This window comes from Oryzias latipes, chromosome 3, assembly GCF_002234675.1.
Source record: "Oryzias latipes chromosome 3, ASM223467v1".
Classification (NCBI taxonomy): domain Eukaryota; kingdom Metazoa; phylum Chordata; class Actinopteri; order Beloniformes; family Adrianichthyidae; genus Oryzias; species Oryzias latipes.
This window is the reverse complement of record NC_019861.2, coordinates 5,150,755-5,176,866: the sequence shown is the minus strand read 5'-3', so window position 1 is coordinate 5,176,866 and position 26,112 is coordinate 5,150,755. Positions and strand designations below refer to the sequence as shown.

The 26,112-nt window shown below is 42.1% G+C and overlaps 1 protein-coding gene across 1 annotated transcript; it reads right to left on the bottom strand.

The window, feature by feature from the left end:
* Nucleotides 1-3,629: 3,629 nt before the first annotated feature.
* On the bottom strand, nt 3,630-24,930 carry LOC100125474 (corticosteroid 11-beta-dehydrogenase isozyme 2). Its single transcript, XM_004066807.4, has 5 exons — nt 24,503-24,930; nt 8,882-9,094; nt 5,737-5,922; nt 5,245-5,382; nt 3,630-5,168 (listed from the first exon to the last, which is right to left on the bottom strand). The coding sequence occupies exons 1-5, from the start codon at nt 24,783-24,785 to the stop codon at nt 4,765-4,767; spliced, it is 1,224 nt and encodes a 407-aa protein (XP_004066855.1). The 5' UTR covers nt 24,786-24,930; the 3' UTR covers nt 3,630-4,764.
* Between the last annotated feature and the right edge of the window lie 1,182 nt (nt 24,931-26,112).

Sequence of the window (26,112 nt, the reverse complement as noted above, 5' to 3'; positions counted from 1 at the left end):
TTGTCATCCCCAGGCGACCAAAACATAATATGTTTACTATGGAGATAAAATCAACAAAAAAACACCTTTTTGAAAAAAGTGGATTTTCTATCATCTTATCACATGTCGCTCTTACCAATATGATAATCTTAAGCAATGTGTTTTTCTGAGCAAGTTGATGATACTGATCGCAATGCTAGCACTTTAAACCACATTAGGATAACAAGCATAGTTAGCATGATAAGCATCTTAAGCATTGTGTTTGTCTGAGTCAGTTGATGATGCTGATCGCAATGCTAGCAATTTTAACCACATACAGCTCAGTTAGCCTTACAGAAAGAGAAGAGGGAGTTAGATGCCTGTTGTGGCTGCTCAGCAAAAGGGGTCGGGTCTAAGGTTGGTGGTGAGATCGGTGGTGGTGCCTAGACCTGGGTGGCAAGGGCGGTGGTGGTGCTTAAAGGCGCGCAGCAACGGTGGATGGCATGTAAGGCGGGCAGCGAGGGTGAGAGCGGATAGAGGGGAGGGGCGAGGCCGGGGGCAGGTAGTGCCGCTCCCGGCTTTAATTCTAATTAAATTTTGCTCATTTTGAAAACGAAAAAGCATTTCTGGTATTGACTTTTATTTTTTAATAATTCTACAGAAATGCTTCCATAGAAAGCCAGAGACTTCTACACACTGAAGACAATGAACAGAAATGAACACAGTTTAGGATGATTAACATGAACATGGAGTGATTGACAGAGGACAGAACATGACCAAAAACCATCAGTTAAAAACTGAACTAAACTGTAAAATCCTCAAAGCAACGGTATGAAAATATCATGAAATATTATTAATATTTCAAGAATTCTGAGGATGAAAGTTTTAGGATGTCCGTTGTTAAAAATATCCTCATCTATATAATAAAACGTAATTTAAAATTGACTATGCCTGCAGCACAATGCCAAGATTAATAGTCTCCAGTGTTTTATTGCTTTGACGTCTTCCAAGTCAATGATAAAATGAACAAATTCATGTTGACAATAATTAGCTTACATAAAAAAATGACATGTATAACTTTCACCTACACCGGTATCATAACGGAGTAGTTATCAATAAGTAGTTTATTTAATTTCCATATTGTTTAAAGGACAAAAAAGTATTTTTGCTGCCCTTTTCTAACTTTGAGCCCCTGCCTACAATATCTACAAATTGTAATGAATCTCCCATAAATGTCCTGTAAAGACTTATGCATACTAATACTAATGCTTGTTCATGTCTTATTAAGCAATCTTATTTTAAAGTGTTATATATCAGTGTGTGAATGTTTGTGAGTTAATGGGACTGTGACTGTGAAGGGATTTGGGCCTTCTAAGAAGGTGCAAAGTGCTTTATAGGTGCGTCATTTACCTTTCACCTAAAATTACTTCTGAAAAAAGTTAATTAAAAACAATTATAATGTTTTAGATTTTTATTTTCTTATACCTATTCTTATAGCTGTTTCATATATTTCCCACATTTTCCTTACCTTTCCTGATTATAGGGATATAATAATTCAAAGCAATCTGTCTATGGCGTCCTGAAGATGTCCTGGATCCATTTTAGGTCAGTGAATCGGATCGGCCAGTATGATTCCATTCATTATCATGTGAATGGAATCGTGGGTAAAGTTTGTTTTCCATGTCTAATCCCTGCTCTGGGGGAGCAAACAGCTGGAGCAACAGCTGTGCTCAGGAGCTCTCTTAGTAACTGAATTCCCAATTCCAGCCTTGATGCTCAGTGTGAAGCAGAGAGCTACTGCATTCCATGTTTAGTCATTAAAATGATCACACCGTGGATTCAAACCAAGAGTAGACTCTCTGTAACTTAGTCAGTGAGTTTGTTCGTACAGAAGGGGTCAGATTAGAACTCTGTCTGGACTTCCCATTTTTTTTCTGTCCCAGCTTTCTGACAGACTCCAAAGGCCATCTAAGAAATGTCTAGATGTGTAGCTCTTACCTCATGAGAATTGTTCCTTCCATACCATAACCTTAAAAAAGATACAGCAAAGCCTAACCAAAGATGAATGGATTTGCATTGCTTCGCACATCTAAACCCCACAGAGCTCATCTGCAGCACTGCATGTTAGCTCCTGTGGCTGCAGAACAAGCCTGTAGCATCAACTAACTCTGGATTTCTATTGAGAATTCCAAAGAGCAAAAGGAGGCAAAATAAAAAAAATGTGATCCTGCTTTTGCACAACATGTGCTGCTAACCTATATTTTAGGATAGACTTAAGAAGAATAAAAATGTATGTTCACATCTGCAGCCTATTAACGTGTTATAAATGAAAATTTGGATAACTTTACCTTCCTAAAATAATTGCCTCAGTCATTTTTTGACAAAAGTGATTTCATTTGCCTTAATCCTCTCCTCATGATACTGGCCACCTCTGGTAAGATTGCCTACATCCTCAGTTAACCCTTGTGCCATCCTAAGCACTTTAACTTTGGGAGTTGGGTCATCTAGACCCCACAATACAGTGCGATAAACCTTTTTTCTTCAATGATTTGTGATCTTCATTGGTGTCCATGGATTACGTGAAAACCTCTTCACCTGTATCCACCTGTGTCATGCTGATAACACGTCAATGTAATGATCGGGTCATCTGGACCCCATAGGATAGCACAAGTGTTAAATAGAACCATTCGTCATTCTACTCCATAAGTATAATTGCCTATGTCAAGAGTATGATTTAGGCAGTTTTATTTTGCTTAAGTCATGAGTCAATGAGATTTAGGCAATTTTATAAGCATTTCATAATGGATGATGATTCAAGAAATAGAATTGTCTTTTTCCGATTTTGCGGTTATTTCCATTATTCAGGGCTCCTCCCATATTGGTCTGCAAAAATGTTTACTATGCTATACACTAGGCTAAAAATATTCCATAAGATTTCATCTTCATCTTACACAAGGTGCGTTAAAAAGTGATAATGCATACTTCAAAGGCCATTAACCCTGGTCACTTAAAAAAGAAATGAATAGTAACCCGTTTTTAGTCCTTAATTCTTGTTTTTTTCCAATGCGGACTATTTGTTATGTGGTCGCGCTGCACCATGTAACAAATAGTCCGCGTTGTGCCGCACCACCGCTGCAGTCAAGACTCGGCAATATAAAGCAATATATATATGCTGATCTTTCCGATGGGTTGAATAAAGCATCAGTTCAGAGAGAAAGTTCACCTCGTAACGCTTGTTTTTGTCCAAATGATGAAGCAAAAGGTTGTTTTATAGAAGCCATTGACACAAAACATTTAAGCTAGGTGACCAAAACTTCTTTTTTCACCGTGCGGTTATCCTGTGGTATATCACTTTTTAATGCACACCCAGCAGCCAATCAGAATCGAGTATTCACCTGGACCATGGTGTAACAATAGATTATATATATATAATTTGTCAAAATAAGGAACTGCCAAAAATCTGAGAAAAAGGTTTACTTCCAGCTCCTGAAATAAAACCTGCGCACTGCTTTCTGCCGTCGCAGTGACAAGTTAACGCTTCACTGAAGGTTTACGCGAAATGCAGAATTCTCCTGGCAACCCCTCTCTGACTGCTTGTATTTTAACTTTTAACACACTCCCTAAGACCTGTAAGCCTTCTTGTTTGTTTTAAGCAAAAACCAAAAGGCAAATTTTGAAAAAGAGTTTTATTTCTATCAAACAATAAACAAAGTGAATGCTTCACATCATAGTTGTTCCTGTTTTTCTTTTTTTCATACAAAAATCACAGTTGAAGTAAATGAAACGGACAACATAAATATTTTAACAGTTTGAAACAGAACATTAGAGACAGATCCACAGCCTGAACAGACCCACTGAGCACATGTCTGTCCTCAGAAACATGTGCCAGGGCTGCTCTCAGCATGTGAGGAAAGTAAGGAACTTTTGAGCTGTGCGAGGATGCAGCACACGCTTGAATGAGAAACCATCAGCTGCACTTTTCATCTGTCTCTCAAAAATCCCAGGCTTCACTTGCTTTGGGCCGAAAGTGCAACGAGGTACTCTGACTCTCAGAAGTTACAATAATCTCTTTCTTAAGGAATCTTTAAAACAAAATCACTAAACCGCTCTCCCTCCAAAACAGTTTCCCTTTTTAATAACAACCCATTATCATCGGCATTAAAATGACATTTTTCACACGGATGGATCAGGCTCTGTGCTACTGTCTGGCCACTCTGTGCTGTTGCTCCTTGCTCTGCTGAAATTTGTTGATTGTATAACTGCACCGACTGATGTCCATAAGTGACTGAGGAGTCCCTTTGCTAGTGAGGTATCCAATGCTGGATTGTTGAAGCACACTGACTTTGGTAAAGAGCTGGAGGCAGCTCATAGGTTGAGCTCATCCACCCACAAGCTCTCTGCTGCTTTCAAGAGATATCATCAGGGGTCCAGGATGTTAAATGACAAAAACACAGAAGCCCCGCCTCCAGTTGTGAGACCTCACTCAAATATCAGGCTGGCTTGAGACACCTTAAAATGTTTCTGTGATTCTTAGTGTACATTTGATTTTGCTCTTGGTGGAGCCAAAGTGTGAGACAACAGCCTGAGAGCACACGATGCAGCTTCATTTCTCTCAGCTTAGTGTTTAAAGGCACATGGAATTGGTGTGATTGTGTTCTCGACTGGCCTGCTGCAGCATCCCTACCCTACCAAGTGCATGATATTGTGACCCCCCAGGACTGATTGAACAAACAAAAAGACAGGCTGTGGCTGCAGGAGTGTGTTATAGATGTGGTCCTCTATCTGCAGGGGGACAGCTCCACTGCCTTACAGTTTCTCCGACTTCTCCTCGTTGTTGTTATTGTTGTGCAGGCTGTGGAGCTCCAGGCCTGACTGCTTCCTCAGTGCCTGGGGCATGAGCTTCTTCTTCACAAACAGTTTCTGGAGGAGGCGGTTGCTGATGCTGAAGGGGAAGTAGCTGTGGATGAAGTACATGAGGCCCACGCCGGGGCCAGCATAGTAACGTGCCTGTGGCTGAGCTGCGAGCAGCGCCTGAACAATGGTGTCAATAACCGGAGTGACATCTGGGTTGGCCTGGCTGGCAAAGCTCTGAAACAGGTCCTTGGTCTCAATCACATAGTCCTCGCCATACTCCTCGAGTAGTGCTGGAGGAAGACCCTGCAGCAGCTGTTTGTACTGCTGGTCCCAGTAAGTGTGGTTACTGGTGCGACCTGTGAACAGCGGGGATCAGTGTTTGCAGTATAACAAGCTTTTGAAAGTTCTTGTGCTGGGATGAGGGGACCACACCTGTCCTATAGGAAGATGGCAGGATAGTGGACACCTGGACTCCCCAGGGCTCCAGCTCATGTCGAAGAGTATCAGTCAACAGATTGAGAGCTGCCTTTGATGCTCCATATGCTGCCAGGCAGGGAAACGGCTGGTCACCTAGAAGAAATGGGAAAAGGTCATGCTGCAGAACCCCGGGATTGCTTCGTTAGTAAAAATCCCCATCAGCTGACTGAAGCCAAAACACCTGAAGATGGTTATGACGTTCACCAGAATGTAGCCGGAAAATTTCTATAATTCCTGCTGTTATGTCTCCAATTCCAGTACTAATTTTGAGAAACACATTCTTTTTATTATTTGGTAGCACACCAAACTGATATTTGTTTCTTCTGCAACCTCGTGGATGGCATGGAAGCAATGAATAAGTAAGAATCAGTAACAACCCAGATCCCCCTGTGCATGGAAAAGAACAAAGTTCTGTCGAACTAGATGTGCACGTCTGCTGGTACTCACCGGCTGGGCTGGAGATGGTGATAATGCGACCTTTGGCCTGTCGCAGCAGTGGTAGGAAACTCTTGGTGACACTGAGCGTGCCAAAAAAGTTGACCTCCATGCATCCACGGAAGTTGGACATGAGTGACAGCTCTGCATCACCAAAGTTCACACAAACACCAGCGTTGTTCACTAAACCCCACAGACCTGCAGAAACACACACTGTGGGTCAGACTGATGACGCTCTGAGATTCTTCAGCATCCTGCATTGCCTGTAAGTGCTGGGAGGTTTTGTGTGTGATTACGGTTATGAAATAAAGTGACAGACTTCCGTTGAGGAATGATGTGGCTTTGCTGCTGTGTGGCTGCCAACTTTGCTTTTTGAGGTTTGCTTGCTCCTGTCTGTTTGATGCCAGACCAAACGGTCTGGCAGTACTTGAGTCAGTCTAAAGACAGAACACGTGCAGTGCTGCTCAGAGTCCTTGTGAGGGCTTTTTTTTAGGAACTTGTTGGATCAAAACACTTTATGCGAAGCAATTTGTTTAAAAAAAGCTTCAGTTTGGAAACCTGGACTTGATGTTCCTATTTGAGCCTGGGGCTCTGGAGAGTTCTCTTACCACAGCAGTGGCTGCAGATGCAGTTTAGCACTGCAAATTCACGTGTTGGTCTCTGATACATTTTTTAGAGGCTTCATGCATTACCTGCACTGTCAGATGGTAAAAGACTTCCTGCTAAATGTGTTGCACCTCCTCATCCAGACTTCCTGGAGTTTTAGATTCTGTCAAGGATCCATGTTCGAATCTTGGTTAACCTAACTGTTCTATTTGCAGAGACCATACCTCAGGTGACTTCCGGTCTACACTGATCAAAGGACAGTAATCATCTTCATGTCATACCTGACTAACGGGAATGACCCAGGCCATATTCATTTAACAGTGCGACTATAGAATGATCCACAAGCCTCTGCTTGTGGGTGAATACTTTATTTGAGAGTCTGCCATTGGTTTGCCCGGTCATTTGCTGTTGTTTAGTTCAATAGGTTTGTCTGCGATCTTTTTCTAAATGTGGCTCATAATACGAACAGAGCTGTCTGAGCTGTGCCCAGTCAGCTGTGAAACACATTTGGAACAAATGTGAGTACATCAGGATGTAACTAAAGCAATTCTGCAGGCACAGCAAAGACTTGTGCAACTGAGAAAGAAAGAAATCTGCAGAATGTTCCACAAACATGCTGCTCTTTGTTTCTGCAGGAGGTCTGAACATTTCCTGCTTCCTTACTGGAAATGTCCCACAGACCTCAAACCACATGGCCTTAAACTTTAATGAGGCGGGAGGAAGGTTGCTGATCTTGGTCCTCATAAGTGAAAAGATTCAAAGTCCTGAAAGATTTATGTTCACACCCAAATACCCAGCAAAGGACACAAACAGGCACTCACACAAACACACGCACTTATAATCACACGCTCACACAGTCACACGCTCACACAATCACATGCTCACACAGACGCTCACACAAACACACACAAATCACACGCTCACACAAACACACGCACACACAAACACGCTCACACCAACACACGCTCACACAATCACACGCTCACACAGACGCTCACAAGAACACACACAGTCACACGCTCACACAAACATACGCTCACACAAACACATGCTCACACAAATACACGCTCACACAAACACACGCACACACACACACACGCTCACACAAACACACGCTCACAAAAAACACGCACACACAAACACGCTCACACGAACACACGCTCACACAAACACACGCACACACACACACACTCACACAAACACATGCTCACACAAACACACGCACACACAAACACACAAACACGCTCACACAAACACACGCTCACACAGACGCTCACACAAACCCACGCTCACACAAACACACGCACACACAAACACACGCTCACACAAATACACCCTCACACAAACACACGCTCACACAAATACACCCTCACACAAACACACGCACACACAAACACGCTCACACAAACACACGCACACACAAACACACGGTCACACAGACGGTCACACAAACCCACGCTCACACAAACACACGCTCACACAAATGCACCCTCACACACAAACACACGCTCACAAAAACACACGCACACACAAACACACCCACACACTGAGCGTATCCCTGAATGACCAAGAGGCTCAGGCCCTTGGGCGGTGCAATGGTCAATGTCATGACAGATGCATCTCCTAGCCAATTACAGCCAGCCTTTGCTGATCTTTCCAATGGGTTGAATAAAGCATCAGTTCAGAGAGAAAGTTCACCTCTTAGCGCTTGTTTTTGTCCAAATTGTGAAGCAAAAGGTTGTTTTATAGAAGCCATTGACACAAAACATTTAAGCTAGGTGACCAGAACTTCTTTTTTCACCGTGCGTTTATCCTGTGGTATATCACTTTTTAATGCACACCCAGCAGCCAATGAGAATCGAGTATTCACCTGGACCATGGTGTGAAACATGAACCACCATCCACCCTCCACCCCATTTTCAGAAAGTGTTCCTGGAACAAAATAACTGTTTGAGCATCTGGTTTACCGGAGGAAATACTCAGAAGTGAACAGGCAGAGCAGACTACTGGAGAGCGTTCCAAGTTTGTCAAATCCCTGAAAAATGAGTTAAGCGCAAAAAGGACATGTCCTCTGAGCTACTGCTGACTGACTGATCTCCAACAGCTCCAATGATCTGTGGTCCAAGCTTTTGTCAGGTGAATCATGATGCTGAGATGGGGAAAAACAAACTGCAAAATGATTCTCAGTCTCTTCCTTCTGCGCAGAGTTAGCAAATGTGAGTAAATTATGTAACAGACTCTTTTCTGGTGTCTCCGCCTTCTGCCAAAGATGCTTCTCAGCTGGCGGCGCAGTGAGGCCATTTGGCACAGAGTCAATCCACGAGTCAATCTGATAAAAGTGTTGAAAAGCAGTGCCTCTGAAGCTGAGAGCTGTGTGAGGTTTTTAACACAAAGCTGAGCTTTTCAAGTTTTCTGAAAGTCTTTGATCACATGACCTCTCTTTATGCATCAATAGAGCTCTAAATAAAGACCAGCTGTCGGCATACTTTCCTTTATGCTCTTACTGATGTTGAGAAGTTTGCATCCAAACACCAAACCACAAGTCTTTTACCTCTGAGGCCCAGCTTTGCCTTGGTGTCCAGCAGCGCCTGCTGCACTTGCTGCGGCTGCGTGATGTCCACCTGGAGCAGTGTGAGACGAGGCGAGCAGCTCCTCTGCAGCTCTCTGGCTCCGTCTCCTGTCAGCTCCAACACTGTTGCAAAGACCTCAAAGCCCAGAGAGTCCAAACGCTTTGCTGCCTCCTTTCCAAAACCAGAGTCGCAGCCTGCAGGGACAAACACCAAGAGCTGGAAATGATTGTCCTCAGAGATGCAAATAGAAGGAAAATATTTAATATATTGATCATAGTTTTTTTTTTTTTTTTTTTTTCCAATCTAGCCACAGGGGTTGGAAGCCAGTTGCCTCTGTGCCGGTCCCAAGCCCGGATAAATAGAGAGGGTTGCGTCAGGAAGGGCATCCGGCGTAAAAATTGCCAAAATAACCATGCGAATCATCCACAACACTTTACACATACCGGATCGGTCGAGGCCCGGGTTAACAACGACCGCCACAGATGCTGTTAACCTACAGGGTGTCGGTGGAAATTTGACTACTGTTGGTCAAAGAAAGAGGGGAGGCAGAAGGGTCCGTGGCCAGAGAGAGAAGGGAAAAGGCAGGAACATAGGTTTGAGAATAGGGACTCTTAACGTTGGCACAATGACAGGGAAAGGCAGAGAGCTGGCAGACATGATGGAGAGAAGGAAGGTAAATGTACTGTGTGTGCAGGAGACAAGGTGGAAGGGCAGCAAGGCACGTAGTATTGGAGGAGGATACAAACTGTTCTATCATGGTGTTGATAGGAAGAGAAACGGGGTAGGTGTGATTCTGAAGGGGGAGATGGTAAACAGTGTTCTAGAGGTGAAAAGAGTCTCAGACAGGATGATGAGCCTAAAGTTAGAAATTGAAGGGGTGATGGTGAATGTAGTCAGTGGGTATGCGCCACAGGTTGGCTGTGAGTTAGAAGTGAAGGAGAGATTCTGGAGTGAGTTGGATGAGGTCATAGAGAGTATCCCCAGAGGTGAGAGAGTTGTTATTGGAGCAGACTTTAATGGGCATGTTGGTGAGGGCAACAGAGGTGATGAGGAGGTGATGGGCAGGTTTGGTGTGAAGGAAAGGAATCTGGAGGGACAGATGGTGGTGGACTTTGCGAAGAGGATGGAAATGGCTGTAGTCAACACTTACTTCCAGAAGAGAGAGGAACATAGAGTAACATACAGAAGTGGAGGTAGGAGTACTCAGGTGGACTACATCCTATGTAGACGAGGTCATTTGAGAGAGGTTAGTGACTGCAAAGTGGTGGTAGGAGAGAGTGTAGCCAGACAGCACCGCATGGTGGTGTGTAAGATGACTCTGGAGGTCAGGAAGAAGAAGAGAGGGAAAACAGAAAAGAAGACCAAGTGGTGGAAGCTACAGAATGAAGAAACTTGTGAGGAATTTAGGCAGAAGTTGAGACAGGTCCTGGGTGGTCAGGATGAGCTTCCAGATGACTGGGAAACTACAGCAGAGATTATCAGGGAAACAGGTAGGAAGGTGCTAGGTGTGTCATCTGGAAAGAGGAAAGACGGTAAAGAGACTTGGTGGTGGAATGAGGAAGTACAGGACTGCGTCCAGAGGAAGAGGTTGGCTAAAAGGAAGTGGGATGTAGAAAGGACTGAGGAAGGTAGACAGGAGTACAAGGAAGCGCAGCGTAGAGTGAAGAGAGAGGTGGCAAAGGCCAAACAGAAAGCTTACGATGAGCTATATGACAGGCTAGACACAAAGGAAGGAGAGAAGGACTTGTACAGGATAGCCAGACAGAGAGACAGAGATGGGAAGGACGTGCAACAGATAAGGGTGATTAAGGACAGAGATGGAAAGGTGCTAACAACCCAGGAGAGTGTACAGAAAAGATGGAAGGAGTATTTTGAGGAGCTGATGAACGTGGAAAATGACAGGGAAAGAAGGGAGGAAGATGTGGTTGTTGTGGAGCAGGAAGTAGCAGAGATTCGAAAGGATGAGGTTAGGAAGGCTCTGAAAAGGATGAAGAGCGGAAAGGCCGTTGGTCCTGATGACGTACCTGTGGAGGTATGGAAGTGCTTAGGAGAGACAGCAGTGGAATTTCTAACGAGGTTGTTCAATAGGATTTTAGAGAGTGAGAAGATGCCTGAGGAATGGAGGAGAAGCGTTCGGGTTCCGATCTTTAAGAACAAGGGTGACACGCAGAACTGCAGCAACTATAGAGGAATAAAGTTGATGAGCCACACAATGAAGCTGTGGGAAAGAGTAGTGGAAGCCAGGCTTAGGAAGAAGGTGGAGATTTGTGAGCAGCAGTATGGTTTCATGCCCCGTAAGAGCACCACTGATGCCATTTTTGCTTTGAGAATGTTGATGGAAAAGTACAGAGAAGGCCAGAAGGAGCTGCATTATGTGTTCGTAGATTTAGAGAAGGCGTATGACAGGGTGCCGAGGGAGGAGCTGTGGTACTGTATGAGGTCGTCTGGAGTGGCAGAGAAGTATGTCAGAGTAGTTCAGGACATGTATGAGAGAAGTATGACGGTGGTGAGATGTGCCGTAGGTCAGACAGAGGAGTTCAAGGTGGAGGTGGGACTACACCAAGGATCAGCTTTGAGTCCTTTTTTGTTTGCTATGCTGATGGACAGGCTGACAGACGAGGTAAGACAGGAATCTCCCTGGACAATGATGTTTGCGGATGACATCGTAATTTGCAGTGAGAGTAGAGAGCAGGTGGAGGAACAGCTAGAGACGTGGAGGTTTGCTCTGGAAAGAAGAGGCATGAAGGTCAGTCGTAGTAAGACAGAATACATGTGTCTGAACGAGAGGGATCAAGGTAGAAGCGTTAGGCTACAGGGGGCTGAGGTGAAGAAGGTGCAGGAGTTTAAGTACTTGGGGTCAACAGTTCAGTGTGATGGGGAGTGTGGAAAAGAGGTGAAGAGGCGAGTGCAGGCAGGTTGGAGCGGTTGGAGGAAAGTGTCAGGAGTGTTGTGTGACAGAAGAGTGCCAGCAAGACTCAAAGGAAAGGCATACAAGACAGTGGTGAGACCAGCTCTGCTCTATGGGTTAGAGACGGTAGCAGTGAGACAGAGACAAGAGGCTGAGATGGAGGTAGCGGAGATGAAGATGTTGAGGTTCTCCTTAGGAGTGACCAGGTTAGACAGGATAAGGAACGAGTACATCAGAGGGACGGCTCATGTTGCCCGTGTTAGCGACAAAGTCAGAGAAGCCAGACTGAGATGGTTTGGACATGTTCAGAGGAGGGATAGTGGATATATTGGTAGAAGGATGTTGGAGATGGAGCTGCCTGCAGGAGGGCAAGAGGACAGCCAAAGAGGAGATACATGGATGTCTTAACAGAGGACATGAAGTTGGCTAATGTTAGGGTAGAAGATGTTCATGATAGAGTGAGGTGGAAAAGGATGATTCGCTGTGGCGACCCCTGATGGGAAAAGCCGAAAGAGAAAGAAGAAGATTGATCATAGTTTTTTTTCCCTTTTTCTGCACAACTGTAGATGGCAGCACTTACCCTGACAAACAAAAAAGATACATTTGCTGAGGCTTGTTTTGGGGTTTGATGTTGTGAGGTTAGAGTTGTGGTCTTTTGAACCATTTGTGTTATTTATTGACAGTAAAACTCAGATCCACATTAATGCAGACTCTAAATCCCTTGTTATGTCTGTTTATATACTATATATATTTTTCAGAATTCTTTTCATAAATGAGTGTAATTTATGTTGTCATAATTGCTGCTTTGAATGGAATTTTGACTCTGCAGTTTTGACATTTTGCTTTCCATGTAGTTCTATTAATATTTTACTAATCTAACTTTTCTATTTTTAAAAAAATGTATAGTTTGAAAAAACACACGCTGAATTAATTGTTGTGCGCTGTAGTTTTAGATGTTTCAGATGTTAGTGGATCATGAATCCTTATTTTTTTTTGTCATGACGTTCAAATTGTGTCATTTCCCTAATATTTCCATATAAAATTAAATGTCCTTGTTTTCCATACAATCAATATAAAAAAATTTAGACGGCTAAAATATTTAGCAAATTAGTTAAAATTAAAATTTTCTTTCCGGTTTTTGTCTCCAAGGCTTTTTCTTCACAGAATCAGACTGTAGAATATTTGGGCTCTCACACCACATATGTTTTCCTGGAAGGACTCCAGAGTCCCTCCGATGCAGCCACTGTGGGGATCTGTCACGTACTCAGAACTCCTACAACCTGATCTGCAGCAGAACTCGCTGTTCTGTGTGTTCCTTTGTGCAGAGGGTGTCTGAATGAGTTCTGCTGGCGAGCTCTGAGGCACTGGCATGCTGCTTCCCCCGTGTTCCTGGCAGATTTCCAAAGTCATGTCCTGAGAAAAGAGCCGCTGAGAGAGAGGAAAATAAATCCCACCCCACTCTGCAGAAACACTTCATGTTCATGCTCTCCGAGGACTGAGCTCACCTGCAAGGTTACCATAAATCTGCTGCTGCGAGCAGCTTGACAACTCAGAGATCAGAGGGTTTCATCTTCAGCTCCCCAAGGAATAAAAGTTGAAGCAGAAGCTGGACACCGAGGTGGACATAAGATTAGGCAGAGCTTGAGCTTATTCTGACGCAGTGGGAGGTTGTCTAAAGCCCCATTAATTGAAATTGTATTGCAAAAAAACTGTTCAAGTGACGTGTGAACGTTGACTGCAGACATTTGTTTTGTGGTAAACACAAACGATCTGTCATGTCCCTGGAATTTACAGTATTAATTGGAGTGGTACCAGATGCCCCATAGTCAGGAAGCTTTGCGCATCAATTAGTTTTGTACAAAAACACAAGTCAAAGTAGGTCCATAGGGTTGAAATAATGCTTACTGAGCAACTTTTTTCATCGTGCCCTTCTTCAGCTTGTTAAAAAAATATTGTGTATTTTCTTTTTTTAAATTAAATTTCTTGTCAATTTGTTTATATGGACTGAAAAAAGTCTGAGGATCAGATTGACATGGGTCACATTTCTGAGTACCCATCATACCTCACCCAGCTGTCCTGAAATGACCTTGCTTGGATTTGACTATTGTAGCAAAGCAGGCTATAGGAGACCAGAGCAGCAGGCAGCAGCAGAGTTTGTCTTTCTTGTAACATCTACACAATGTAAGCAGAAAACAGTGTGCAGTGAAAGATTAAAAAGATATCAACCCCAAATCGTCTGATTTAATGCAGTCTACAACCAAGCCATGCCAAAATCAAAACAAGCACATTTTCACCGCGCTTGCATTTTTCCAAACAGAAAAGAAAAGGTTGGGATCTGAAAAGGCACTCTTCATTATCAACCAGAGATACTGATGTTCGTCAAGACCTGAAGAGATCAAACTCTGAGTGAGAAATTCCAATGTCATCCACTTGTTTTTCCTTCACCACAGCAAATTACTCCATGATTTGCACTTGTGACCTGGCCTTAGTTTAAATAAAGACATGCCCCCCCCACGTCTATTTATCTGGATGTGGGCACATAAAGTAGTGAAAAGTCTCCCCATCTGGTTGCAGTAACTTACTGCATCCCCCATCCGAAAGCAAACCAGGACCAAAAGGTCCGGTGAGGTAGGGCACGTCGTAGGGGTGACAGTCTGTAGTGGTGGTGTTAAGTATGGGTCAGAAGGCATTTAGGGACAGAAGAAGAAATGTGCACGCATGTCATCTGTCACTAATGAACTGTCAGTGGCAAAGCTGTGCTGTTGTGGATGAAAGATAAAGAATAGGAAATCTCTTGAAGACCTGTATTATGTTTCCCACTTATGAGCAACTTCACTATGTCGTGTCAAATGTCATGGAGGTGAAAACAGAAAAGCTGCTTCAGGTCAAATATAAGCTTTAAGAATATTTCACTGGTTTAAAGTGTATAAATGTTTAGAGAAAAGGATTAAAAACCACAGTGTCTCTGCAGTGCAGCCTGTGTAAACCATCCACATGAAGGTCCTGTTTATTTTTTTATTTTTCTTTTGGGTGTTTTTTTTTTTTGCTTTAACATTTTCCTGTTTATAAAAGCTACACTCGTGTCAAGCCCCTCTGGGTTACCCTATTTCCGTGGACACGTTCCTGGACGTGCAGAGCCGAAGCAAAAGCTGTAGATCCTCAGTGTTCAAGGTCACTGTGAGGGTTTGCAGACCTCAGTCAGTCTGAAGTTGGATATATGTAGGAGTAGGACATTTCACTACTCACAGATCTGACAGCCAATAAGAACTCCCACCAGCACCAGGATCTGTGGGCCCGGCCGAATCGTCCAGCTGGGTAAGCTCGGCTATTTCTGGCTTTTTGTTTAATGGAAGCTTCTGTCTGGTTTATTCACTGCACCGTAGACTCTAGTCGGAAGATTTTATGTGCATCCTGGTCTTTTGCTTAAGTTGTCCAGCAATATTTACTGCTTAGTTTAACAGTTGATTTACAGATACAGGCTGGAGAGCTCTCTCAGGCCTTCAACGTGCTCAAGAGTCATGTGAAGAACTTGGGGGTTGCAACTACATGTGCAGCGTTGATATGTGTATCTGGCTTTGGGGGGTGGGTGGGTGGAGGGGGGGGGGGGGGTGACGTTACATAATAGAGCTGACATTCTAAGGGGCCCCACATAAAGAAATAAACGTTGATCTGTCCAGAGATGGATGAGCTGGATGACATGGCCGAGGTCAGAAAGACACATATGTGTTTGGGTGGAGGCCAGTGACAACATCTGCAGCTCCACCTCTGTAAACAGCTCAGGTTACTCCAATCAGTGGTAAGGGGGCCAGTGAATATCTTAAGCAGGACTCCTCTTGGTTGAAGTTCATGGCCTACGGTATAAAGAAAGCTTTGATTACATTTTTTTTTTTTCTGTGGGAGGTAAACAATTGAGATTTAGAATAATTTTTCTCTTTCACTGATTTTTAAGTACAATCCCCTGTCAGGATATCTGCCAAATCTGTGTTATCTCTGGATTAGCTTCCCAAATTATCCTTGTAAAGTAGAGAATACTTTATTAAACTCCACGCGGAAAAATTCAGTTGTTGGGTTAGTGTGCAATCACACATACCACGCTCAGAAGGAAACATGAAATAAAGTATGATAAATATACTATAAGAACAAGATAAAAACAATGAATGCGTAATGCATGGATGAGAAAGCAATTAGAGACCCAGGATGTTCTTGTTGCAGATGTTTACCGGCCCTTAAATCAACATGGACATGTGGTGTAACCACGTTCTTCAGTGCCTTATGGGTTCCAAGAAAAAACTTTCGATGTTCTTGAACGTGCTCTTGGTCTCCCCGGTGAGAATTCATGCTTAAAGAGCCAAAAGAGACAAACAATTGCTTGAGCCTAGATTTAAGGGATTTTAGCGCTGAATAAAATAAAAAGAAAAGATGTTGAAGCGATCTGAGTTATGAAACAGCAGCATGAAAGTGTACACGTAGTTGTAACATTTTATGGAAACATTACTCAGAGGACTTCAATGGTTTCCCTCATTCGCTGTTTCTTTGGTGTTGAAGCCATTTCTCTTCTTCAAAAAAAAGTGTTTATTTCTAATTGCATGAGGAGGTGTTGGTTGTGTACCAGGTTTTATAAACTGTTTGGTGACTTTTTGAAGTCACATGCAACCATGACCCTCCCACACATGCTGAGGGTCATTCGGGCCACTGTTTTGTTTTGGTCACATGAGTTCATGTGCAAGTCGCTGTGAAACCAACAGGGGTGAGAGGTCATTGGGGTTGACAGAGGGAGATCAGAGCTGGTCGGGTTCTGAACCAGCAGAGTTAATGATTCTGTTCTACTGCAGAGGAAAGCATGAGTCTGAGGTTTCCATTAACTCGGATCCCCTGGGTCACTGCTGCAAAGTACACAGGACAGGTTAATGGACTCATGGAAAATCACTCAGCTCAGGTGGTTCAAATCAATGGCCTTATTTTAACCCAAAAAAATCTAGGTTATATTGTAAAACTGTAACAAGCATTCTAAAAATGTTTGTGCATAGGCTATGAGGTGGATTCTTCTCATTGTCTTTCAGTTGCTCCCCACCAGCAAAATAACCTACACAGTTATTTGTCAGAAGTCTAGACGACAAAATGGTCTTATTTTCTTTTCCGGCACACAGTAATAGTTTCAGCATTAAATGATTTGCAGCAGAGGAGTGATTATTTGTCTTGTTGCAGTTTATGGGATGCCAACTGTAAAAGTTCAGTAAATATTATAATATGTCAGACGTCCACAATTTTCTCATAATTTTTGCATTTTTATTTCCAATACCCATAGTAAGCCTAAACATTAAATGTAATACTAAATGTTAAATCCAAATGTTAAGCCTAAGTCTAAATCTAAAAGTTAGATAACCTTTACTAGAACTTTATTAGAACGTAAAATTCCTTTTTTTTAAAAACACATTTGTCTTTTCTAAAAATTAACATTTACATATATATTTATAATTCATATCGAACACTTCCATTTACTTTTATATTTAGCATCCAAATCCTGTTTTTGAATAACGTTTTAACAACCATTTCATTAATATCTTCATTTTTGGTTGAAAACATGATTCCTATCTGAAATCGGTTCATTTTAAATGATCTTATTGGATCCGATTCAGTGACCTAAAATGGATCTAGAACATCTTTAGCCAAAACCTCAACCAGTGTGACTCAGAGAGAAATACCTGGTACTGAACAGTGCAGCTTAAGCTTTCCAGATTCTTTGTTTTTCTTTCAAGATAATCAACTGTAAATGAAATATGTGTTAAAAAAAACAAGTCAACAAGAATTAATGGAAAATTTGATCACATTGTAGTGGAATGAAATTGATTGGATATTTGAAATTTGTTTAACAAATAAAAAACTGGAATAGTGAGCGTGCAAAATTACTCATCCCCCTTAATTTAATACTTTGCAGCGCCACATTTTGCTGTGATTACAGATGTAAGTCGTTGGGGTTGGTCTCTATCAGTTTTACACATCGAGAGACTACATTCCTCCTCGCAAAAGAGCTGTAGTTCAGTGAGGTTGGATGGAGAGCGTTTGTGAACAGCAGTTTCCAGTTCTTTCCACAGATTCTCAATTGAATTCAGCTCTGGACTTGGACTTGGCCATTCTAACACCTGGATATGTTTATTTGTGAACCATTCCATTGTAGATTTTGCTGTTTGTTTTGGATCGTTATCTTGTTGGAAGACAAATCTCCGTCCCAGTCTCAGGTCTTTTGCAGACTCCATCAGGTTTTTCTTCCAGAATGGTCCTGTATTTGGCTCCATCCATCTTCCCATCAATTCTAACCATCCTCCCTGTCCCTGCTGAATAAAAGCAGGCCCAAACCATGATGCTGCCACCACCATGTTTTACAGTGGGGATGGTGTGTTCAGGGTCACGAGCTGTGTTGCTTTTACACCAAACATAACTTTTTGTATTGTTGCCAAAAATTTGGATTAAATTTTATTTGTATAGCCCAAAATCACAACAACAATTGCCCATATTTTGGTTTCATCTGACCAGAGCACCTTCTTCCACATGTTTGGTGTGTCTCCCAGATGGCTTGTGGCAAACTTTAAACAACACTTTTTATGGATATCTTTAAGAAATGGCTTTCTTCCTGCCACTCTTCAATAAAGGCCAGATTTGTGCAGTATACGACTGACGGTTGTCCTATGGACAGACTCTCCCACCTCAACTGTAGATCTCTGCAGTTCATCCAGAGTCATCATGGGCCTCTTGGCTGCATCTCTGATCAGTCATCTCTTTGTTTGAGCTGAAAGTTTAGACGGACAATCGGGTCTGTAGATTTACAAAGACCTGGCCGTTCATTTCCATTACTCCTTTCATTTCAATATTGTTGCTTGCACAGTGCTCTTTGGGATGTTTAAAACTAGGGAAATCTCTTTGTATCCAAATCCTGTAAACTTCACCACATTAGTATCTCGGACCTTCCTGGTGTGTTCCTTGTTCTTCATGATGCTCTCTGCACTTTAAACAGACCTCTGAGACGATCACAGAGCAGGTCCATTTATACTGAGACTTGATTATATACAGGTGGATTCTATTGATCATCATTAGTCATTAAGGTCAACATTGGATCATTCAGAGATCCTCACTGAACATCTGGAGAGTTTACTGCACTGAAAGTAAAGGGGCTGAATACTTTTGCACGCCCAATATTTCAGTTTTTTATTCATTAAACCAATTTGAAATATCCAATAAATTCCATTCCACTTCATGATTGTGTCCCACTTGTTGATTTTTCAAAAAGAATTATAGTTTATATCTTTATGTTTGGAGCTTGAAATGAAGCAAAAGGTTAAAAAGTTCAAGGGGGCCAAATACTTCTGCAAGGGACTGTAAATCTGACCTGTCAGCCAATTATCATTTCCCGAAGCAGCCTAAAAACCTCGGCTTGCATCGGCTGTCTGAAAGGGACAGAGTTGCAGTGTTCTTAGACATGTGACTCTGTCCCTTCTGAAACATTCTTTATTTTACATATTGTCACTTCAAAAGCATCTACTTGTAGAGCGCTTTTCTACATTGCTTTAAGGCCCACATTCCTTTACAGTCCTAGGCCCATGCACATTCACACACTGATTGGGGCTCCGCTGCCAAACACTGGTATCAACCTGTAAACACTGGTAGCAATGTGGGGTTCAGACTTCACACATGGGGGGGGGGGGGGGGGGGGGGGGGCAAGGTGGGAACAGAACCTTCAATTCTCTGATTAGTGGTCGACCGCTCTACATCTGCACCAACTATTAAAACAGGTTCGTTTTTTAGCTTGTAGCTATAGTTTTTTTATTAACTAGTTCTAAAACTCAAATAAAACAATTTGGCAAAGATGTTACATGTGCTATTTTTAATATCTTATTGCTTTTTGTAGTTTTTTTATTTATCTTGCAATTGTTTAAGCCGTGGTATTTTCCAATGGCGTAGATGCATTTTTAGCTCTAAATTTGGGATTTAAAAAAAGTGCAGAAAAGAAGCCTAAGTGTTTCTAAATCTCTCAGAAAGTCTTATCTTCCTGGTGTGGAAAAGGTCAGGGGTCGTGAGTGGATTTCCTCATTGCCGTCATAGCAAATGCTCATTATCTTTACAAAACAAACACAAACTGGGGTCCTCACATAATTTTTCGCAGACTCATGTTTGAGTTTGCCAACAACAAACACTTTTTGATTGACTGAGAAGATCCTTCACACATACAAATGTTTCTGTTAAATGAAATTGCTAAATGTAAGATTCTTATGTTTAGGGGAACCTGATGGTCAAAAGAAATGTTTAAGTACATGTAAGTGTCTTTTTTAGGTTTACGAAGCTTTGGATTTGTTTTTAAACATGCAAAACACTGTAAGAATTTTAGAAATGTCGTGTTTCTCTTTATTGATGGTGTTGCCAGGTTGAACAACTACAGCTTCTCCAAAATCCCACCAGTTCTTTCAGGTTTCTCAAGATGTCTTGGGCATGTATGTACAGCATTTGCCCACATTATATGGGAAAGAGGTTCCTCTTCTTAGTTCTCACCTGCAGTCTTGTGTATAATTGTTGGCTGATTGTCAGCCTGTTGTAACTCCTTCTAAAATCAGTTCAATGTTCATGTGAAAAAGTTCATATTGCAAACACAGAAATCTACACATTTGGGTTTGAAATCCTTTCAGAACGAGCAAACTCATGACAAGATTCCTGACAGCCTGTGGTATTTTAAGAGCATTTTATCCTACAGTACCACAGATGTGGAAAACTTCACAACTAAAACCTTCTTTGTTTGACTTTGCTTGTTTAAGCAGAGTTTAGATTCAGGCGTTTGCAAAAAGTGGATCATCAGAGGGCTTTTGTACGCTCAAGTGGTAAAAATAGTCCCACATACTGGGAAAGAAATCCCGTTGAGAAAACTTGTGAAAACAGATCAATGAACAAAACCCGAGCAACACTTCCAGGCCAAATCTCATCAGGGATACATTTCAACAGCAACTGTTTTTTTCTGTTTCTTTTTGTAAACACAACATGATGGAACAGCAAAGATCAGCATTGCTTCATCGCTGGGGAACGCCAAGAGTGTGGTTCAAGTGTAAGCAAAGGTCATGTGACCATGGTGGGCAGCTTTAAATTACCAGAACTCTGTTTTTAAAAAGATCTCAGAGCTTCTTACGTAAGACTTCAATCTTCACAAAATAAACAGACAACAGGAAAAAAATTCAGGAAAGAAATAGCGTGAATTTAATCAGCAATTTTGAGAGATGTAGCACTCCTGATTAAATCAAACAGCAGAAAAGATCTCAGTGTTCTAAAGCTATCACCGGATGTTTTCTCATCCTGCTCTTACTTTTGTTCCATGTTGCTCAGTAGCAGCTCAGTGGGTCTGAGTTACAAAGAACTGCTGATTATGAGCTTAGTAGATGCTCCGCTTAACCCATTGCTCACTGGTCCAGGGAGTTAGGACACGTGCTAAGGAGACGTCTGCAGCTGGAGGAGGTGGAGGAGGTACAACGTCAGTCTCAGGGGTATTTGTTGCACTGGGAGCAGATGGCCTTCTGAAGGTCTGTAGGTCATGTTGATCTGACCAGGATCAGGAATGGAAAATGCACAGACAGAGCCCTACTGACATAGTTGTAATGAATGCTTTTCAATGGTTGCTGGACCTGGTTTTAAAAAGTGATTCACTTTCCTTAAGAATACGAATCACATTGATATTATTGAAAATGTTTCTAAAGATTATGATTTTGTTTTAAATTAAACTAAAACTTAAATGATGTAATCTATTCCAAAAAGGCTACTTTGTTTCCCGACAGCCAGTCGGCCAACTCTTACTTCCAGCAATGAAAACTAAAAACCCTAGAAAGAAAGTTGTTCTGAGCCGTTGACAGCACAGAACTTCCATTCTCAACAGAGCAAGACAAAAGCAGTGAGCCATGTCTGACATGTGTGGACGCTAACGCAACAATGCTTCACAGAAATCAGTGTTTTTCCTTGGTGTGGGTGTGTGATGCTGGCTGCAGTGATTTATTGACACAGATATTTGTATAACCTAGATTTCCTTGCCTGTGATCAGTGCAGCCCTGTTTCCTGAGTGCATGGGAAGAACAGATCTGGACAAGTCCTTTGTTAAGATGTTTGCACCAACAGGCTGAATCATGGTGCCATTGTCCTCCGACCAAAAGAAAACAGAGCTGTCTTTGGAAATCATGACATCAAGTCTAGTTTTGTAGGCTTGTACTCAGTACTCCAAAAGTTTATTGCATGATTGTCAGCATGTGTGTGTGGTCATGTGATGGACGGACAGTCCTGGTGCTTCCCGTCTTTGCCTGAGGGGAGAAGGCTTACTGCTGACCTCATGTTACCCGAGTTCAAACTCAGTCCACACTCAAAACTATAAAATGATACAAACGTCCCACCAAGAATACGTATGACTTCCTCAGTTTAAAAAAACACAATATTAAAACGAGAAAAAAATCTAATTAGTTTTCTTGAGAATTCGTGGTAGAGAACCGCAAAGCACTGACACTGATGACAACTGGTCTTTACAGTTCATTTGAAAATGTCATTTGGTTTTCTGCACAATCTTCGTTCTTCAAATGACATGCAATCCACCCGCAGATCCAAGGGCACAAATTATTTTGCATTTGATCAACACATGGCATAGATGTGTGTCGGACCACACAATGCCAACACAGCTGCCACAGCAACACCGAATGAAGGGACACTCACTTGGCAGTTGGTTTTAGCAGGACTTGAGAACACAATGTCACAGGGTCAGGCGTGAGTGGACAAGCTAACAAATAAAACATACTTACACATTATTCTAATACGTTTCTGAGTCTAGAGTAAACATAAAAATGTATTTGAATCTACTCTAATGGAAGTATAATCAGATTTGAAATGTGGAATGAAATTTCTATCATTTTCACTTTAACACCTCATCTGGCACTCAGAAAGTCAACTGATCATAATTTTTTCTTCCTGTTCATAAAAACATTTTTTTAGAATAAATTAATTATTGCCAAATCTTTATGGATCTCTGCAAACTAAGAGACATTCTTGGATCAAACAGACTTCTTGGCAGCCTCTTCCAGTACAGTTTAACTCGCCTCTGAAAACTGAGTGCCAGTACTTGTTCATCTCGTAGAGTTGGACACCATCAGCTCATGATCACGCATTCATTTCCAGCCAGACCACAGCCTCACTTTGTGCTGTGAAGCCAAACAAAAGAAGAGCCAGAACACATGTACGGGAATCACCACAAAGAGGTGATGTTCAGAAGATACCCACTGTTTCTGCAAGTTCATGGTTGATTCAATCATCCGTCTTTGTCTGGATGGGCATCAAGGCATTCTTCTTTGACGTCCAAAGTTAAAGCACATGTTCATGTCTGCCTAATCAGGGACTGATCTGACCAGCAACCCAGAACTCTTCAAAGAACAATTCTAAAAGGTGATTGTGTTACATCCTCACGTCTTTTGTTCATCAGGTTTTTTTCTCCCCAAGGACAAACAATCTGCTCATCTCATGCATTTTAAAGAAAGAACAAATCAAAAGGCTGCATCAGACTTCCATTTAAATTCAATTTAAACTCAGTCTCTGCAGGGCTCTGCCCTTAACAGGATGCAGTCTTGACTTTAGATCCAAATAAAGGCTTTAATGTTGAGAAGAGTGCATGCTCTTTGCCTTTCAGAGAGCATTTGGAAAGGTTTCCAACATACGTGTTTTAGTGCAGATTACACCAGAGTACATACTCACAGAGTGTTATTAACAAGCCACATTAATCTGTGGATCTGATTATCTCAATAACCACAACACAAATAGTGGAGGCAGTGGCCATTCTACACACACACACACACACACACACACACATCAACACAAACTAAATAGCTTCTTATCAACCGTGTTTTAGCCCCGCAGACATGACAGCAGGTTAGAGTGAAACAGATGACGGTGGATCCCCCCAACTTTGACTTTGGAGGGTAATCCCCCTGCACAGCCTAACACGTGTAAACACGCACACACACACAACGGAGGCATCCATTGTTCTGTGACAAACGGCACAGACAGCACAGACCTGTCTGACCTGAGAAGAGCTTTTTTAAGGAAGCTGATCTGCAATATAATGTACAGACTGACCAAGAATTACGAAACCTCTGTTTTTAAGCCTGCCCTCCAAAAAACGCACACATGCAGACACACACTACTAGGCTTAGCAATAAATCTACCCAGGAAGCTAGGGGTCTGCATCAGGATCTGTTTTTGCTCCAACAAAGACCACTATCCAAATCAAGGTAGCCAATAATAGCAAAAATTTCCACAATGGGGTAAAAAGTCCAAACCTGTGTGAACCCCGTATCACTGTGTGATAACACACAGGAACATTCACACACAGAATTTCTGTCTATGAAAAACAGGCCAAGCACAGCAAAACATCTAAGAGAATATTTAAAGTTTTAGAACAGCTGAGTGACTTGTAATACTGGAAAACGTTCAAATGCTAGAACATAAAAACAAATGTAACAACATTTTTAAAGTGCTAAAGTTGTTTTACATAAAAATAATGTCTGCTGCACATCTGCAATCTTCTAACCACAGCTTCAAGGCTCCTCCAGACCCCCCCTTTCCCAAACACATGCAGTATAGTGCACTTTTCTGCAAACTTCTGAGAGAGGAAGAGCAGGCAGACAGAGTGTCCTCTTACCTGTGATAAAGACCGTTTTCCCCTGACCAGATAGAGCTGTCTGTGGTGGGCCAGTCCTGCAGGCAGAGTAGAGGTAACAGGCCAGGCCAAGCAGTGCCAGGAGCAGCAGCACTGGCATGCAGAACACCCACAGCTGCTCCACGAGCAGGGTGGCCCCCAGCCAGGCCATCAGGGTCGGGCCAACGCTCAGGTGGAAGGCCAGGATTCTTTTCATTGCTCCACAAACAAACACAGTCAGAGCAGCCAAGTAAACCCAGAATGGCAGGGCGTAGTTGTCCATCATCAGGGAAGAGGTTCACCTGGCTGTGTGCCTTTGTCCCTTCTTGTTGCTTCACACACAATCAGTGAATGTCTCTCTGCCTCTCTCTCTCTGTTAATCACACTGTTGCACACTGACGACTGCAGCCGAAACAGAGTTGCGGCTCCGCTGCTCTGTCGGGGTATATATAGAGAGCTGCAGGGGAGGAGGGACTACAGGCAGCAGCTCTGCACTTAATCTACACACAGAAACACAAACACACTCCCTCTCACACTCACAAACACACAAAACAAACTTATCACAGAGGAAAATGCTTAAAGCTGGAGCTTGACCTCCACCTTTACAGGAAGTCCTTCAGCTGAGCTGGAGTTACAAGGTTTTCACACACACAAGAGTTTGCAGCCTCTTCATTGGAAGAGTGTCCTTGTTTTATAAGTGCAACCTGTTTACGGTTCTTTATCATTGGGTTAAGCCAGGAAAATGCAGCAAGTCAACTTAAGGCTGATTAGTGAGTCTCCTGATCAGTATGTTCAAGAGCTTTCAGCTGTAGCACTTGATCTTCATCAGCAGATGGAGTTGCTAAGTCTTCTTGAGGACGAAGAGTTGATTAAACTCAATGATTTAATCATCTCCATCCTCAGTCAAGATCAGAGTACACATCATATATCAAGCTAGGCTAATACAAACACCATCTACACAAAAGCTGGAACACTTTTAAAATTCTAGACATTTTTTTTTTGACATTTTTGACAGTTTGACATTTTGCTTAGAATCTTACTTAATCATCGCAGTTTAAAATCATATGATATCCAACCTTCACCAACTAACTAAAAAAATAAATAAAAAATTCCGCAGCATAAAATTTAGTAATATATGAAAGCAGTTGGGAAGAAAGAAATTTATAAATGATTTTCTGTCCATTATTCTTGCTTTCAGAGAAAATAATTAGCAGGAATTTTGGTGGGGGGTAGCATGAAACACCAGTGATAGCTTTCAGAATTATTGTCATGACCTGTGACCAGAGCATGAAGTTATTACAGTGATGCACAAAGCTACACTATGCTCAAAAACCATACATGGACCAAATCTTGCACATGGTGAAAGACTGTTGAGAAATGTGCACTCCTTGCACGTTTTAGACCACAAACATAGCTGTTTTTTGTGTCAGTTGAAAGGTCAGTAGAAAATAAAAGCTTTCAACATGAATGACAGAATACATATCTTGTCGAGAGGAACACTTGAAATTATGAGATTACTACTTGAGATTAAAATTTTTCCTTTTTTCCTCACACAATAACACCCATTGAAAAAAAAATTGTATTTAAAAAAAAAAAAGAATGTTTGCTTCTCA